The 16137-nt window shown below is 48.9% G+C and overlaps 1 protein-coding gene and 1 long non-coding RNA gene across 2 annotated transcripts in view; one reads left to right on the top strand and one right to left on the bottom strand.

Annotated features, from left to right (window-relative positions):
• Nucleotides 1-1143: 1143 nt before the first annotated feature.
• Nucleotides 1144-11499, bottom strand: LOC147043727 (neurexophilin-1). The gene is made up of 2 exons (XM_085933576.1): nucleotides 11455-11499; nucleotides 1144-3881 (listed from the first exon to the last, which is right to left on the bottom strand). Exons 1-2 carry the CDS (start codon nucleotides 11497-11499, stop codon nucleotides 3114-3116), a joined length of 813 nt encoding a protein of 270 aa, XP_085789702.1. The 3' UTR covers nucleotides 1144-3113.
• Nucleotides 9760-16137, top strand: part of LOC147043725 (uncharacterized) — a 35927-nt gene continuing 29549 nt past the window's right edge. The window contains exon 1 of the long non-coding RNA XR_015068465.1: nucleotides 9760-9881. This is a non-coding gene — a long non-coding RNA (uncharacterized LOC147043725). The remainder of the gene's footprint in view (nucleotides 9882-16137) is intronic.

Raw genomic sequence — 16137 nt, 5'->3', positions numbered from 1 at the left:
GTTGCTTTAAGCGCATGCACATTTGTAGTCTAGAAGTCTATTTATTTGAAGGTTTAGAAAAAGAAAAAAAAAAAAGAAGCCTTCTTATGCGGTGGAGCCAATTTTATGACCTGTGGGATGAGATATGTATAGCGGATTAATTGGCTTTGCTGCCCTCCAGTATTCATTTAATTCCCGGAATTCAAATTTGCAAAGGTGAGGAAAAAGTCTCTCCGAGTTGCTTTCATGCCATAAGTTAGCAAAGGGCCCCCTCATACAAAGCGGGACGAATGGAGCGTCCAGACGCTCGCTGATGATATTTCAAAATGAAAAAGGTAAATATCGTCATGGGAACGATGCAACGGCGTCATCTTGTTATTCGGGAGGCTGCCGGAGCTAACAATGAGTCAGCGTTGTTGTCCCTTCTGTTGCATCTTCCCAGACAAACGCTGGCCTCCCTCCCTCCACTTCTAGGTTTTCCTCTTTGTACGTTTCCGAGAATGAATGGGAAGATGTTTTTGAAGTAGTGCGGTGCGGTGCCGTGCGGTGGTCGTTGAACTGGCTAAACGCAAGCTGTCTGCCCCAAAGGCACTCCAGATAAATAAACAAAAGATCCTCAAATAGGATTGTGAATTCAATTTACTTGTTGATTAAATCCCAGACAGGAATTCAGCTCCGCTTTAAACAAGATCGATTAAGGCGCCGTTCCCATGTCCCGTCTCGTGATGAAAGCGGAGCATAAAGATGCAGAGCAGCCGTCTAATTGGAGACCAAGACGGCCAAGTCGGAGCCGTCTCTTGCTCGCTGTGGGAAAAGGGCATTTGGGCGTGAGCAATTGAGAAAATAATCAGCAGAGGGGGATGTGGGCGGGCGGCCGGGCGGCCGGGCGGCCGGGCAGCCGGGCGGCCGGGCGGGCGGGCGGCCGGGCGGGCGGCCGGGCGGGCGGCCGGGCGGCCGGCGCTACCAGTGCCTCGGGCCCGCAATGGTGAAAGAGTAACCTTCAAGTGGGAACTAGCACTGGGAAGGGAAGGAGGCAAGCTGGTGGTGGGAAAGCTCACTGCCATTCACACTACGCAAGTCAAGCAAATGAAGCACATTTGTGACCAAGGTTTTCAACACTTTAATGTGAATGTTTTCTAAAAAAAAAGCACAGTAAATGCCATATCATCTGCACATTATACTTGATCATCCACGTGACAAACAAAACCAAAAAGCCCACATTTAAATACCACTTTATTCATATCGGAGTCTTTATATTTATATATCTCTCTTTTTTTCTTTCATATAGTATGATTTTGTTTGTGTTGAAGTCCTTTTGCTGAAGTGTGGCAGTCTCTAGGTCCAGAGTCTGCCTGCTAATCCCAGCAGTTGGCTACTGGGCCTGACTAAAGATGGATGGGGCTACCACCCGCCATTCCTCTAGTGTGGGTGCGTGCGTGCGTGCGTGCGTGGGACGGGATGCCCGCTTTTTCTTCCAGGTCACAATCCAGTCTTACTTTGAACGCGGGACAGGTTGGGTGGGTGCACTTTCATGACGGTACAGATAGAGAGAGAGAGAGAGAGAGAGAGAAAGAGAGGCAGGAAAGGATGAGCTCTTAGCGCTAAGCTCACCCGGGGAGATTAGCTGGCTCGGATGTTGGGGTCGGACGGTGCGCCGGCGGGGATCGCTGACGGGTTCTGGGAGGCACCGGGAGGTCACGGGGGCCATGGCTGAGGAAAACATTCATTCAAGCTCTATTTTCCATCACATTCTTCATGAATTCATTTGAGTTGATTCCAGTCCAAAGAGCCTTTTTAACCGCTGAGCTTGACAAATGCTTTACTGTATACTATCTTACGTTGCAAAGCCAGCAATGGGGCATTTTAAGCCTCTGCAAAAGACAATCTTTTTTTTGTGTATGTTTTTTTTTTAAGGGAAAAAAGCTCCAGTCAGCAGATATATACCATCATTTATTAGGTTCTTCCTCGGCCAATGCGGATGTGTGTGTGTGTGGGTTCTTGCTGATTCGGCTTCAGCTTCGTAAGGCAAACAAAGGTGTAATTGTCAACAAAGTTGGGCTAATCAAAAGAAAGCAAGGAATAACTTTTCTGGGAATTGAATTTGGTTGCAATGATGGCTCCAATTTTGATGTCCAAATGATTAGCAGATGACAGCCATTTATCTTAATGAGCGCGTTTAACTAGCAGCTGAACTCGGACGTCCCGCCAGCCATCCAGGAATACGTCCGAGCCCCCTCGGTGAAAGCTTAATTAGTTGGAAGGGAGATTAAATTAGACGCAATTATTATGATAATATTTTCCTTTTCTGGCCGATAACGGCGCGAGCGAGCGTGTTTGTTAGGAACCGGCAATCTGGCTGGTAACAGTCAAAGTTATCGAAGCGTGAAATCACAAATCCTGACGGCAACAAAATGTAATCTTTTTTTTTTTTTTTTCTATTCCCCCCGCGCACACAGAGGGACAAAAGACTCGGGCGCGTTCTCTGTTACTTGAATTCTAAGAGCCTGCCACTAAATGGGGCCGTTTTGTGCTGGTACAGTCCACGAGTCAAAAAAAAAAAACATCCCCAAATTTCTAACAGAACTCATAAAGAGCCTTTTTGCATTCCTTATACATTCAATGGGAGGAAAGTAAATGCTCAAATGGTTTTGCTACCACACCACTTTTGCTGCTCCATGTTTGAGTGAGTGATGGAAGCGGTGTGAAGGTGGCCATCAGTTGAGGCTGATACATCCCCCATGGAATGGACTGTGCTCTGGCAATTTTGCCCTTAACTGGCTCGATGGAGACTGACTAGGGTTGAGGTAAGAACTTGTTGACGCTGACGTTCCCCAACCCGGCTGCCACGTTCTGTGCATATGTTTCTTTATTGTTTGGCTTTTGCATATATATATATATATAGAGTTAGTGTACGTCGTATATACTGTATAGATAGATCTGTCTTTGAGTCCAGACAGGCTACACAGTGGCATGGAAAAAGCAAGGCGCCGCCGCCATCCATCCATCCATCCATCCATCTATCTATCTATATCTATCTATATCCATCTATCTATCTATCTATCCATCCATCCAGCCATCCATCCATCCAGCCAGCCAGCCAGCCAGCCAGCCAGTCCCGCGCGCCTCACCGAAGCCTAGCCCGACGGCAAGTAGGGCATCTCGTTGTGGTAGTTGTAGTCCGGGCAAACCTTCTGGACCAGGCGGTAGTCCGTGCTGTAAAAGGATATGTAGATGCAGATGACTTTAAAAGGCTTTGAGCAAATCCAGGAGACGTGGCTCTGGATCTGCTCCTGGAAGCAGGTCTTGGACGGGTCGTAGTTGCACAGCGAGGTGCGCTTGCTGCGGTCCACCTTCTCGTAGTCCACGCGGCAGTTGAAGATCTTGGAGTCCTTGGGGTAGACCACGCTCTGGCGCTCCAGGTCGAACTCCACCGCTTTGACGGGCGGCACCAAGCTGACCGAGATGTTGCCCTGGCCCGTGGAGTTGTGGCGGAAGTAGACGCTAAAGGTGCCGTTGCCGTGGTCCACGATCTTGCCCGTGATCAGCAGGTTGAGGCGCACCGTCTTGATGTTGGAGTAGAAATCCCCCCAGCCGAACATCTTTTTGAACTTGCCCGTCTTGACGATGGGCCGCCGCTTGACCCGCGAGCCGGAGGCGTCCCCCTTCGCCGGCTCGCTGCCCAGCATCTCCCAGAACTCCTGCTTGGAAAACTCCTGCTTGGAGAAGGCGGCCGGCGTGCGGTAGGGCAGCTCCAAGGAGGTGGCGTTGGCCGCTCGCCCTCTGCCGTGAAGCATCCAGCGGCTCAGCGGCGACACGCCGGCGGCCTGGCCGCTCAGTAGGCCCACCGTCTTGGACGAGGAGCTCTTGGGGCCCGACGAGTCGTCCTCCTGACTCAGGGCCACCTGGTGGAGGGAGGAACGCGGTTAGCTAGCGCCTTCTTCCCAGCCTGTCCCACCTAAGGAACGTGGCGGCGCCCAAACAAATGAAACCATTGAATCAATATTTAATTTAGCCTTGGCACCTCGCGCGGAGGCGTGGCTGACATTTGATCAATGCGATACTGTAGAACGTGTCCAAATGCTACCAATTTAGCAGCTATTAAATTCCTTTGTTTACATCGTCTGCAAGAGGGAGTGAAAGGAAGAAAAAAGAAAAGTGGTGTGAGTTATTCCCCGGGCAGCCGCGCAGCAACGGAACGCCGGCCGTGCCCCGGGGGGGGGATCCCGCAATTGATTCGGACAGAAAATCCCAAATTCAAGGCCCGTTAGCCCGGCGCTCTTTGGCGCTCGGGTCGATATATACGCCGGCCTGGGTGGGCTATAATCCTGTTAAACAATAAAGCTGCGCTATTAAGAAACGCTCTCCAAAGGTGTTTCTCACACGTCGATGAGCCCGCTCCGCAGGCGCATTTACAAATCTTCATCCGAGGCGGCGCTGTCATAAAATTGATCGGTTGGGCTTTTCTTTTCTTTTCTTTTTCTTTCTTTTCTTATCTGGTATGTTGCATTGTCGGAGTGTCCGTGACCTATCACGTCTTTGTTTGCCAGCCTGCCTTCTGACTTAGCCTGTTAGCAGCCTGGCTTCAATTTGTCTGAATGGAACAAATTTCTCCAGACCAAAGGTATCAAAAGTGCAAAGAAACGGGCCCGATGCAGAATCACAATGCTCAGTCTTGCTCCATGCCGGCCGGCCGGCTTGGGGGGTATCTGATCCTTGAAGTCAAACAGTTGCAGAAAATCTTTCTAAAAGTCCTAGCCCATATCATTGTCCAGGCTGAAATTGACAGCGAGATAAATAGTACGCTTGCTTCGATAAGACTCTGGCGTGGATGGTCTGGCTTAATGGCCACCTCTCGGAATGGTAGAGGCTGGCTGGGATGCCATACAATTGCAACCTTTTATTCTCACATTTTTACAACAAGACGACATGTTTCGACTTGAAAGTTGTCGGGGGTTTTTTTGACTTGAAAGTAGCGGCGTTTACTTCTGGCTTGTGTATTCTGGACTAGGGTCACACCCGTTGAAAATCATCCTACTTCCTTCATTTTATCTGAGAGATGAGGAGACATCTCCGCCCTATTGGTGGATTATTCCGTTGCCGCCGTAATGATCTATCTATATTAGCAGGGACGTGGAAAGCAAGGTGCGCATCTTTTCACTTAAATGATAAGCGTCGCCGCCACAAGCGGAAAGAAACGGAGAGATAACGAGATGAGCGCCAATTAAAATGATTTGATTGATAGATAGATATATGAAAGAAATCAACTTCATGTATTTGAATCAATATCTTAAGCCACAAGCCAGGCTTTGCCCAACTCCGGATTAGCAGGTAGTTTGCATTTTGTCAATCCTCACTGTGATGATAAGCGATGCAAATATAAAGTGCGCGTGTGCGTAAACCCGCAGAGACGTGGATGCATTATGCATGCGTCTCCGCTCCCCTTCCGTCTACTGTCCTGACAGCGGCGGCTTCCTCGGGGATGATTAACTCCGACTCGTTTTCATTCCGCCGATCCGAGGCGGCCGGCGGGATTTGTTCCGACGCGCCGCGGACGGCGGGCCGCTATCGATTTTCTGTCTCGCCCCAAAAACTCGGGATTTCCTCTCATAACAACGGCGAGGAATTCCCGCCGTTTTGCTCTTTGGTCAGAGATGAGAGGACTACCGCTTCTTCTGTAATCTGCCACGGCCCGTCCTCTTATTACCTGTCAATCAAAAGAAAGCGTTGGAAATCGTTGTCTTAGCAGGGTCCCAATTTATATTTGGAGTCTGCCATGTGAGCAAAGAAGCATCAGATGAGAAAATGGAGTAACAAAGGCGGTGTTTTCCCTTTCAGTACAGTTGAATTCACCTTTTTCTGTTTCATTTGCATGCGTTTGAAGAGTTTCCGTCCGTCCCGACGGAACGCTGAATCATCTCAAAAAGGTCGTCTCGCCTCGCCTCGCCGCTGCGCCCTGACTCCTCCTCTATTTTTTTTATTCTTGAATATTACAACGGGCATTACTTTAATGCTTTACATCCTTCCGGAAAGAATGCACACGGCTACAAGTTTGTCGGCACTTTGCATTTAAGCGCGGGGGGGGGGGGGGGGGGGAGTATATGAGGTGTAAGATTTAACCATCAGCAGCACGCTTTCTAACTTTTACTTGTGCTATGTAAGCAAAATGGGCTAGGATGGATTGCTTCGGGAAAGAACATCTTGTTGGAATGCAAACAGCGGAGAGCGGACGGCACGCAGCGTGTCGGATTTGTAGCATAAACCAAACATTATCGAAAATTATTAACATTAACTCTGGTGACATCCGTGACAAGGAGGAAATTCACCGCCAAATTGGAGTTGGACACAAAAAAAACCCAAAACGATCATCCATCTGCATGAGTATTGCACCAATTTCAAAGTCTCCACAAAAGTAAACGCATAGTGAGCGCTGTCTTTTAGCTGCCATTTGTCACATGCGCTTAGCTTAGCCGCAGAGGACGCTAGGCAGGCGGCGACGGCTCCGTCCGTCCGTCCGTCCGTCCCCGGCGGTAATTGCGAGTCATTCAGCCTGAGTGATCGGCGGCCCCCGGGCTCCTATAGTCTCTGCGGGGAGCGCAATCTCCCCCAAGCTGGCGATTACCAGCCTGTTAGCGTGACAGCGACAGCGCTTTAACGCCGCTTCCCGCGGCGCGCGGGGTCACGCTCGGCATCAAATAGCACGGGCGGGAGGAGAAACGTTTAAGTGGGATCCCGGCCATCATTTCAGCTCAAGCAGGTGAGGGCTGACAAGCCCCGAGTGGCAAGCAGTCAAACAGCCTGTATAATCATCACATTATTTGCCGATTAAGCACAAGTGTAGTGCGATTCCAAATTACAATCCAGAGTGGCAGGCGGGCAGCCTGTTTGAAAGCCACTCCAGTCCACTCACTGTGAGCTTTGCTCCTTCTTTGGGCTTTGTTTACGCTTCTTCTGCTGTCTAAACACACGCGTGGATGCGGCGACAGTGTTTACTGGCCCGGAGCCAAGGCTCCCTCACGTTTCTAGTCGGGATCGGCCGTTAGCGCTACGTGCTAACGCAAAGGCGGCTGGCTACCGGAGCGTGACCCGACGGTGAGCTAGCTGCCGAGGGAGACGCGCGAGGACAGAAGAGGAGACAATGTCAACATATCCTCACGTCCGTTAGCGTGGCTGAAAATGAATGAATGAATGGAGGGAGGCCATTTGTCTTCTTTTTTACGCTTGGCGGAGGTAACAGACAACAACGGTTGCCTCAATCAAATTAGGCCTGGTTTTTTGCCGCAAATGTGTGGAGCTATCAGGTTTCCGCTGAAATCGATTTCACCAAATATGTTATTGACGTCCGTTCAAAGCGAAGCATTTGAAAGCGGTCTGTCGCTTGTGGAGGCTGACAGTGCGCCTGATGAGCGCTAGAAAGCAAGCGCTCTCGGGGTGTGGAATAAGCATTGGCTTGTCATCTCCGTCGCGCTCAAATCTTCATCTCTAATACGACATCAATTTTTAATTAAAGAGCGGCGCGGCTCAGATGTCTTAAGTGTCCCGAGCCCGCGTGCTTTATTGGCCTTTCTCCCGCGCGTCTAATAAGCTCTCCCGTGTTGTACCATTCAAAGTCTGAAAATGGCTTTTGCCCTTACAACTAATTATTCCTCTGCATTGTGTGCAGGTAGAAAAAAAGAAAAAAAAAAGTAATTTCCACAGAAACATTTGACTCCAGATGAATCGTTTACTTCTTTTCTGGGCGCTGATCACTCGACACCTTTTCATTTTCAACTCTTCGACCAGCGCGTTCCGCCTTTGTGCGCTCCCCGAAGACGCTTTTGTTTTGTATGCTCGGCTGGGCGAGCGCTTCTCAATTGGCTATCGCCTTTCTGCATGATAAGATATCGACCAGTGGGCGGAGGGAGGGAGGGTTGGACACCCCTGATAGGGGGACACTAGCCCTTGCTTGCTAACTTGTCAACTATACCTTAGCAAAACGCCGCAAGCAATTCTTCAATGTCAACACTCATCTCGGCGTCTCGGTTTTGAATCCCTTTGAGCTACGCAGCAGGTGCTTTGTTAATAGAGACGTCCTGACCTGGTGCACGAGCGCCCAATCACACCAGAGTAGCCCGACCTTTTACCCGCACTCTGTGTTCGGACAGATGGTAGAGCGCCGTCAGCGGCGCCGTTTAACGGCCAAAGAGCGAGCCGCTCATCTCCTGAGCCTGCGCCTCAAAGCGAGCCTTTCCAATTAAAGCGGCGGAGCTTGCTTGGATGGATGCCTTTTAAGAGGTGCTCTGGGATTCCTGCGAGGGGAATTGAGGATATATGGAGCGGCGACAACAATTATTTTAAAAAGCCCATTTGAGCCGTCTCGCGCGGCCCACATCACAGCCAGCGCTCTGGCTCCTAATGTATGTACAGAAAGAATGGGACGGATACGTTGTCCGTGCGTCCAGGGGCTCATCTCTTTCTCGCTCGCTCGCGCTCGCTCGCTCGCTCGCTTCTCCGAGGACGGCACTCTTAAGGATGCTTCCATTCTGTGATATTCAGATTCATGACACAATTAAACATGAGCCCATTTCCATGATTTGTCAGTCCATCCATCCATCCATCCGTCTGTCATTTAGACAAAGTCGAGTGGGCCTAGTATTGAGCCTTGCGGGCCCCCTAGTTTTCCCCGCTAATCCTCGACCAAAGCATTCATTGCGGTTACGTGCCAAAGTCAATCACTAAGCTATGCTGAAGCAGTAGTCAAGTCATACTTGTGATTTTGATCTGCTTCCATGCCATGATAAACAATAGCGAGCGGAGAGCTCGAAATATGAGCACGCAATTTCTGGAAACATCATTGAATGGCGATTGGCCATCGTTAATGTGCTTATTTCTTTCGACATTTTTTAGTTCAGCGTCATTCCTCAAAGTCACCGTTAATTTGTTGAAAATGATGGTTTCATTCAAAATAACTCTGGCTGCAATTTGCGATCGACTCAAACAAGCATATTAAATTGCCTTTTCGGTTCTGGTACAAACTGTTCTGTTTACTCCCACTGTGCTCCAAAGCAGCAGCAGCAGCAGCAGCAGCAGCTTTAATTAAGGATAGAAAGTAGAAGTCGTCTCTCTCTCTCTCCGTGAGCTTCCTTCACAACAAATTTGCTTATTGAAATATTTTCCACACTGAGGTGAGTTAACGTGATTGATGAACGACGGCTCGGGCGGGCCTTTGCATTGAAAAAGTGGCTGCATTCCATTTCACGCTTGTCAATGCTTTTGCAATTTGCAGTCAAATTCAATCCAAAAATGGAATCCAAAAAATACGCATCAAATCAAAAAATCCCAATCTTTTGCCAGATGTATTCATAGAATGAACTCAATGAGGCCAGGATAATATTGTTGTTCCTACACCATGTCATTTCTCAAAGGCTGTATCTAATAAAGCAAGCGTTTGCAGAAGGTCCCCGGAGAGTCAGCGTTTCTCTCTTGGGGGAATTGCACGCCATTACGACAGAAAAGATTGAAATTTAAATGCGCCTCTTTTTAATGACTCTTTTTTTTTCTTTAATGGACTTAATTCATTAATTGCTCCATAATTCATCAGTGTCATGGAACTAATGAATTACCCATGATTCCCTGCTGATGTTTATTTCCTCTCGCATACAAGGGCTACAAGAAATGAGTGTTAATTCCATTATCACATGAATGTGTGTGTGTGTTGTCTGCCATGTTTTTTTGGGGTTTTTTTTTTTTACTATTACCTGACTGACTATTCCCGCCTTGCTTCCTTCTTTTTCTTCCAAGTTCCCCCCCCCCCCTCGGTTTTCCGTAATGAGGCAGCTGAGCCCGCGGGCTTCCGAGCAAGAAGAGGAGGAGGAGGATGTTTTCAACTTCCCTCGTGTGACTAAAGAGCTGATTTCTCATTAAAGGCAAGTTTATTTATTTATTTTTTGCTTTTCTTGTGCAAGCACACATGAAAGGCGAGTGGGTGAGCCCAATTGAAGATGCAAGGGGGGGGTATTGGAAAAGCACTTTTGACATCTATTTTTTAATTGTCTCACACCATTTTAAACAATCTGCATTTTGTTATTACAGCTCAAAAATTCTGCATGCTTGCCATGAGTAGACCCACACAAAAAAAAGGCACAGGAAGGCTGCTAAGTTTGAAACATTTGCACAAAAAGGGACTAACTGGGTTCATATAGGATTTGAAAATTCAACCCCCAAATTTGGTAGACTATGCCTAGCATGAGTAGACCCACAAAAAAGTCATTTGAGTCATTTCCCAGAATTTGAAGCATTGGGCCTCGCAAGCTTGGACAACATTTGCGAGAAATGGAGAAACGGAATATTTCAGGTCGTGATTTTTTGGTTTTTTTATTTTTTTTTTATCATTGTGTTGGCTTATCTATCATGAACAGACATAAGCACATTTAAGTCTGGAAACACACGGAAGGTCTGCTGCGCTATGCTAAATTGGAAATTTCTTTTCCCACAGCCCCGAGATTTTGTCCGCTAGATAGCTTCCAAAACGACACTTGTAAACAGATGGGGGATTGGAAATTGTGAAGAATGTTGCCCATAGCGTGTGGCTGCAGTGGCGTAGCTTGATGGCTGGCCAAATAACATCAAAGTGGAATCATTCACTGCAAGCTTGGAGCTGATGACAATCATTGGCGCCCCCCGCCGGTAGAAACTGTCACACCCAATACTCGTCGTTCCTCCTCAATTTTGATCACGGGCTCAATTGGCCATTGTTTGTTGCTTGCTGCTTTTATTGGTACGAGGCTTGCGGAGGATTTGAGGCAAAGGTCACCTTGAGTGAAAAGATGTCTAAATATACAGCGTGCTTTCTCTGCTGACGGTTGGCCATTTGAAAGCAATTACACGGAGCGCAGGTGAATAAATGTTAGCCAGCTCTCTTTGAATACCAATTTGATGGTGAAGATGATGCATTCATGCCAGAAGTCCACCTGAACCTTATTCGGCGGAAGCCCTGAGTGTGGAGAGCATTTTTCTCCTTTTCGGAATTCATTCTTCTTTGGTAGTCTTTGAACATATTTTCTTTTTCTATCTTTTGCCCCAAATGACTTTTAAGGCAAAAAGAATCGATTCGTGGACGACAACCGGTCGGTCACGTCGAGACACAAGAAGGGTCAAAAGCCGTGCTGAGATTCCAAGTCGGATCTTTGACGGCGACAGATCTACTTGTACTCAATAGGCTGTTTTGTTTTTTAATATCTATATAATGGTAGGACGCAAAAGTACTTCCAGAAGAGTCATGCGAGCATGGGGAGAATTGAAAGTCCCCACGTGAGGCAAATAGTCCTCACCAATAGTCGGTCGGCCATGTTGGATGTGCCATCATTTCCGAGCCGTTTCTCTCGTCTTGGATCTCCACGCTAACTTTGATTGCGTTTGTCAACTTTTGAGTCGATTTGAAGCAGCCACGTCCCCCCCCCCCCCCGTCCCCCCCCCCCGGTGTGACTTTGCCTTGCTTACCAAACAAGCGGTTCCGTTGAGGAGCAGCAGAATGAAGCCGCGCATTGTTCCGCCACGCTTGAAAAGCCACAAGTCTTCCTTCCTAAGGCTTGAAAAGTCACCTCCCGCTGGTCTACTTTTTCTCCTTCTTCTTCACGAGCCTCCCACACGGCGGGGTCCGTCCCGGCTGGCGCGCCGTCCCGTCATGTGTTTATTTTGGGGGCTGGCCGTTCTTTTCTTCTTTACCTGTGACTGAGGAATTCCATGGCGTTATCATCCATGGCACGCCATTCCAGCCTGGCGCGAGGCAAGGCTGATGGTGGCGATGACGATTGGTCCAGACGCAGCATCCGGCCGGCTCCGACTGAGCGCTGCTGAGCTTGAGAGAAGCCGACACTCGTTTTAACACCTCTCTCTCTCTCTCTCTCTCTCTCTCTCGCTCTCCCTCGCTCTCGCTTTCTCGCTGGTTTTCCACCACTCTTGTCCTAAGGCCGCCTCCTTTTTCCCCTTCCTTCCTTCCTTCCTTCCTTTTTTCCTTCCCTCACTCTCTCTCTCTCTCATTATGCGTGTGGCTCTCTCGGTCAGCCGCTTTCTCACGTTCATTAGGAATGCAAGACGCTCCGCTCCGCTCTGCCCCGCTCCGCTCCGCCCCGCCTCTTGTCAAATGTGCCTGACACCTACAATACACCAGACGACAGAGGTGTTTCCACAAAAGTATTGGGACACATACGGGGGAGAAAAAAGAGGAAAGTGAAGTTGAAATTTGAAGGGATGCCCGCAACTATAAATGTGGCCAAAAGCATTTGGGACACCTACAGGATATCACGTGTCCGGAAGTACCTGCTCGTCAAACGGGCAAACTCCCAATGGTAGATCCCGGAGAAGCATCCAGACAAATATTAGCAAAAGCATAAGCGTGTGTGTGGCTGCAAAGAACAGAGCAAACGATGACTTGTAAGGCACGTTGAATTTCAACGGAGAATTGGTGACATTTGGTGACATTTGGTGACACGATGTGCCGTCAGGTTCCTTCCTGGTTCCGTTCTTGTATGAGCTCCCAGCAAGCAGTTCATTAACGGCAGGTCCATGGCTCAATTCCGCCTTAATTAGAAGCTCACATGGTCTTTTGTTTCCTCTTGTACTGGCCAAGAGGGAGGCCGTGACACGGTCGCTCAGGGTCATATTTTCTTTTCCTTTTTTTTTTTTTATCCTCGAGCGAATAACCTTCTGGCGCCGCACTTCAGGGTTAACCGGGGCCGGGTTATAGGTTAATTGGCTCAGCCTAGCAAACACCCGAGCGGGAGATCCTGAGCCGAGCCGTCAGCGAGCGAGTCTTAGCCTTTGCCTGCTCGTTGTGGGAAAATTCTCGAAACTATCAGTGGAAATCCTGCTTCGTTAGTATTGCGCTTACAATATGGAGCTACCGGTGAAAGCTGGCTCGGTCATAAACCTGATGGAAGTGGCTTGAAATGTGTCTCCCTGATAGCCGGCCGGCCGGCCGGTCATTAGGCGCGAGATGCCAATCATCTCCGTTTTCCCCTCTTTGCTCTCCTTGCGTACGTGTGTGGGAATAATTCCAGGCCGGGGAATGGGGGAGCTATTTGAGAGAGGAAAACATCGAGCCCCATAAAGGGAGACGGAGCTCCCCGGCCCACCATTGTCGGCAGCCTAATAAAAGGCATCCTAAAACGCCTGGCATTCTCGCCACACACTTTCACTTTGGCCCGTAATTGCCGGGTCGTAACTCACTTTTGCGCTCGCTCCCTCCCGGGAGCGAGCGCCCGTGCTTTTCCGCTCACTCGCAAGGAATCATTCGCTGCGCCGGTGTCCCCAGACATCATCCGCGTACGCCAATCTTGTCCCACGCAATAAAAAATGCGGAAGGCGTGTTTTGTTTGGTCGATTCCCTTGAAACGATTCTTGCTCCCCGTAATCCGCTTGGACACGCTCATTTGCTTTTGAATGGGAAGCTGCAGGCCCGCGACATGTGGCGGACAGACGTGATGGTGAACGTGGGCTGCCATCTCGTGGCATTTTCTTTTCTTTTCTTTAGTTTGGAAATATTCAGCCAGCTTGAATGCATGGCGGGGACATTTTGTTGGCATGATTTGATTTGAAATTAACCATAGGTCAAATAGAATTCCCTTTTGAAACACACTTGGACTTGGAGTGGATTGAAAGCATCACAGTTAAGAACTCTCTGAGAAATGTGAAAAAAGCCAGCCAGGAAGGATGCAAGAACTCAGACTGGTACGTGCACTCCCTCTAGCGGTAAGCAAATGAATCACTGCCAAAGTCAGTGTGTGGTGTCGTAGCAGCCGCGAGAGGGCGCCGTACCTCTGGAAACCAACCCCACCCATAGCCAAGTGGAGCCCTTTTTAGTTCTGTAGTCATGCAACATGCATTCATTCTCAACCACATTAGCTCTGACATGAAAAATCATGTATGTACATGATCCTCACGCATATTTCTTTATTGTCGTCCCAGTTGTTCTAAATTTCAACCGCAGAGGGTAGGTAAATTGAGTTGCAGGAATGCAGGATAAAGGATACACATTGTGTTGAGGAGGAGTGGATTACTTTCAGACGCATAGGGTGGGTGCAGCTTTCATCCAAATGTTGCTCCAAATCTCTCTAGCTCGTGTTGTCAGTCGTGCAAAGTCAATGTGTACCTCATCTGTACGGACGCAGTGGTCAGGTTTCAATAGGGGGGATGGCCACAGAATTCTGCATCTGTTTTGGATTAATTCCAGTTGATTTCCTTGCTCGGGTTTATCGGCACATTATTCTCAGCGCTTCACATAGCCAAGCATCCATCATATCGCGGTCGTTGCCTTTCTCACGGGAAACGCAAAGGAAAGTGACACTTGGAGAAGAAGGCATCGTCATGTGTCAAACATCAGCCCCCTCCCCTACCGTCGTGATTAAAAACAGCCAGCCAAATATCACTTTGACAGAGTCTCAACTCTTCCTGAACTCCAGGAATTAACCACATCCGGATGATCTCACCACATTGTCCCTTTTGGGACTAATGATGGGCCAAGGCAAAAGAACAAAAACTTAACAAACAAGAAAAAGGATCCAAGTGTTCTAAAGCCTAGACTACGTCTTGCAGGGTGATGCACCTCCACTCCATTCCTATAGGGAAAAGTAGGAAACGCTTGGCCTCGATCCAAGTGGACCGTAACTCTGGATTTGCACAAAATGGGAATGTGGAGCAGCTTTAGCCATGTTTACAATTCAATACCTGATGAACTTGTCTCACGGTGTTAGCCGTTTATTTGGCTTTGGAGAACACAGAAGAGATGGCGCCACTTACTCATTCCAGCTCGAACACCTTCTCCATCAATACTGAAAATAAACACATCCCAGGGGTCCGAGGTTCCCCGCCGAGAGGCATGATGGAGCACTCCGGCTCGCCTCTCCGGTGTCAATGTTGTATTTCAACCTTTCACCTCCGGCAGGTCCCCATGTCAACAAAATGTCAACATTTTGCGGACCTTTGGCAAAGGGCTAGCGTGGGGGCGCCCCGACTCAGCGGCTTAGAAGGAGCGCGTTTCATTGATAGAAAAAAAAGTACCTCGCAAAAAAAGACAAAGATGAGATGCAAATATGAAAAAAGTTCAATAGAATTGAACTGTACTTAGGCTGTGATTCTTTCGCCTACCACTAGAGAGAGCGTACTTGCGGTCCCCCAGTCTTATAAAACACGAACCACAAATTGCACGAAGCTCCCTGGGAGGGAGGACAAAGTATGTGAACCTGCATAAAATATGCTCTGGTTTCCATCATGTCACGACAAAAGAGAAACACAATGGCCACATCAACAATCACGTAGCCGTGCATTTTAAACACGAGATGAGAAAGTTGCACAGGTCGTGACCGACGTGCCACGCCACCGTCCCGCGTCGTGACTGGCTCCACCTCAGCTCAGCTCAGCTCAGCTCAGCACTCACCTCACCGTTGAGTGCCGCTGGCAGCAGATGAGTCAGAGGCAGAGTGGAGTGGAGGGATTCATCAAATAGTATGAAAAAAATGGAAGGTGGCCATTAGGGAGCCTCCGCGGCATACTTGATTTGATTGTCTTTCTTTGCTTCTTCTTGGCAGGTGACTTGTTTTTCTTCTAATTGCTTTGAGTACTTCCTGTCTGTTTGTGATTATTATGGAGTTTTTGAAAAAGTCGAATGCCATTCTTGACGAGCAAAGGTAACTCGGCCAACACGGCACCACGCCGGCTGGTGTGCGGCGACCCGGGCCTGACCCGGGCCTGACCCGGGCCTGACCCGGGCCTGACCCGGCCCTGACCCGCCATTAGCGAGCAGGTGTTGTCGGATTGAGCGTGTGCGCCGGCCGCAGCCGTTTCTCGTCAATGACGTTGCTAATAATACACTTGCTTCTTAATGGCGGCCATCGCGGCAAATGACCCGCGGGGTCCATATCCACGCCGCCCGTCGCCTGGACCGTTGCGCTAAGGGGAAAAAAAACAAGGATCAAATGGCGCTCACTCATCATCTTACAGTCGGGAGGTTCTTTCAACAAAGACCCGTAATCCCTTTAGTCCCAGTTTTGTTTGAGGGATTTGTTGCGTTTGATTAAAAGCCACCCAGAGTGCCCTCCAACATTGACTTCCACCAAATGATGAAGACTCCCAATTCACAACTAGCATTTGTCTTCTTTCATTCCTCAACTGAGCCCAATGCCATCA

The sequence above is a fragment of the Syngnathus leptorhynchus genome, chromosome 16 (genome assembly GCF_054491065.1).
Source record: "Syngnathus leptorhynchus isolate UIUO chromosome 16, UIUO_Slep, whole genome shotgun sequence".
Taxonomy (NCBI): domain Eukaryota; kingdom Metazoa; phylum Chordata; class Actinopteri; order Syngnathiformes; family Syngnathidae; genus Syngnathus; species Syngnathus leptorhynchus.
Note: the sequence above shows the minus strand (reverse complement) of the source record. Positions and strands in the feature narration are given on the sequence as shown.

Coding starts and splice junctions, on each gene's coding strand:
- LOC147043727 (XM_085933576.1), bottom strand. CDS start 11,499: ATGCGCGGCTTCATTCTGCTGCTCCTCAACGGAACCGCTTGTTTG. Junction 3,882..11,454: donor TCAACGGAACCGCTTGTTTG/GTAAGCAAGGCA, acceptor TCCCTCCACCAG/GTGGCCCTGAGTCAGGAGGA.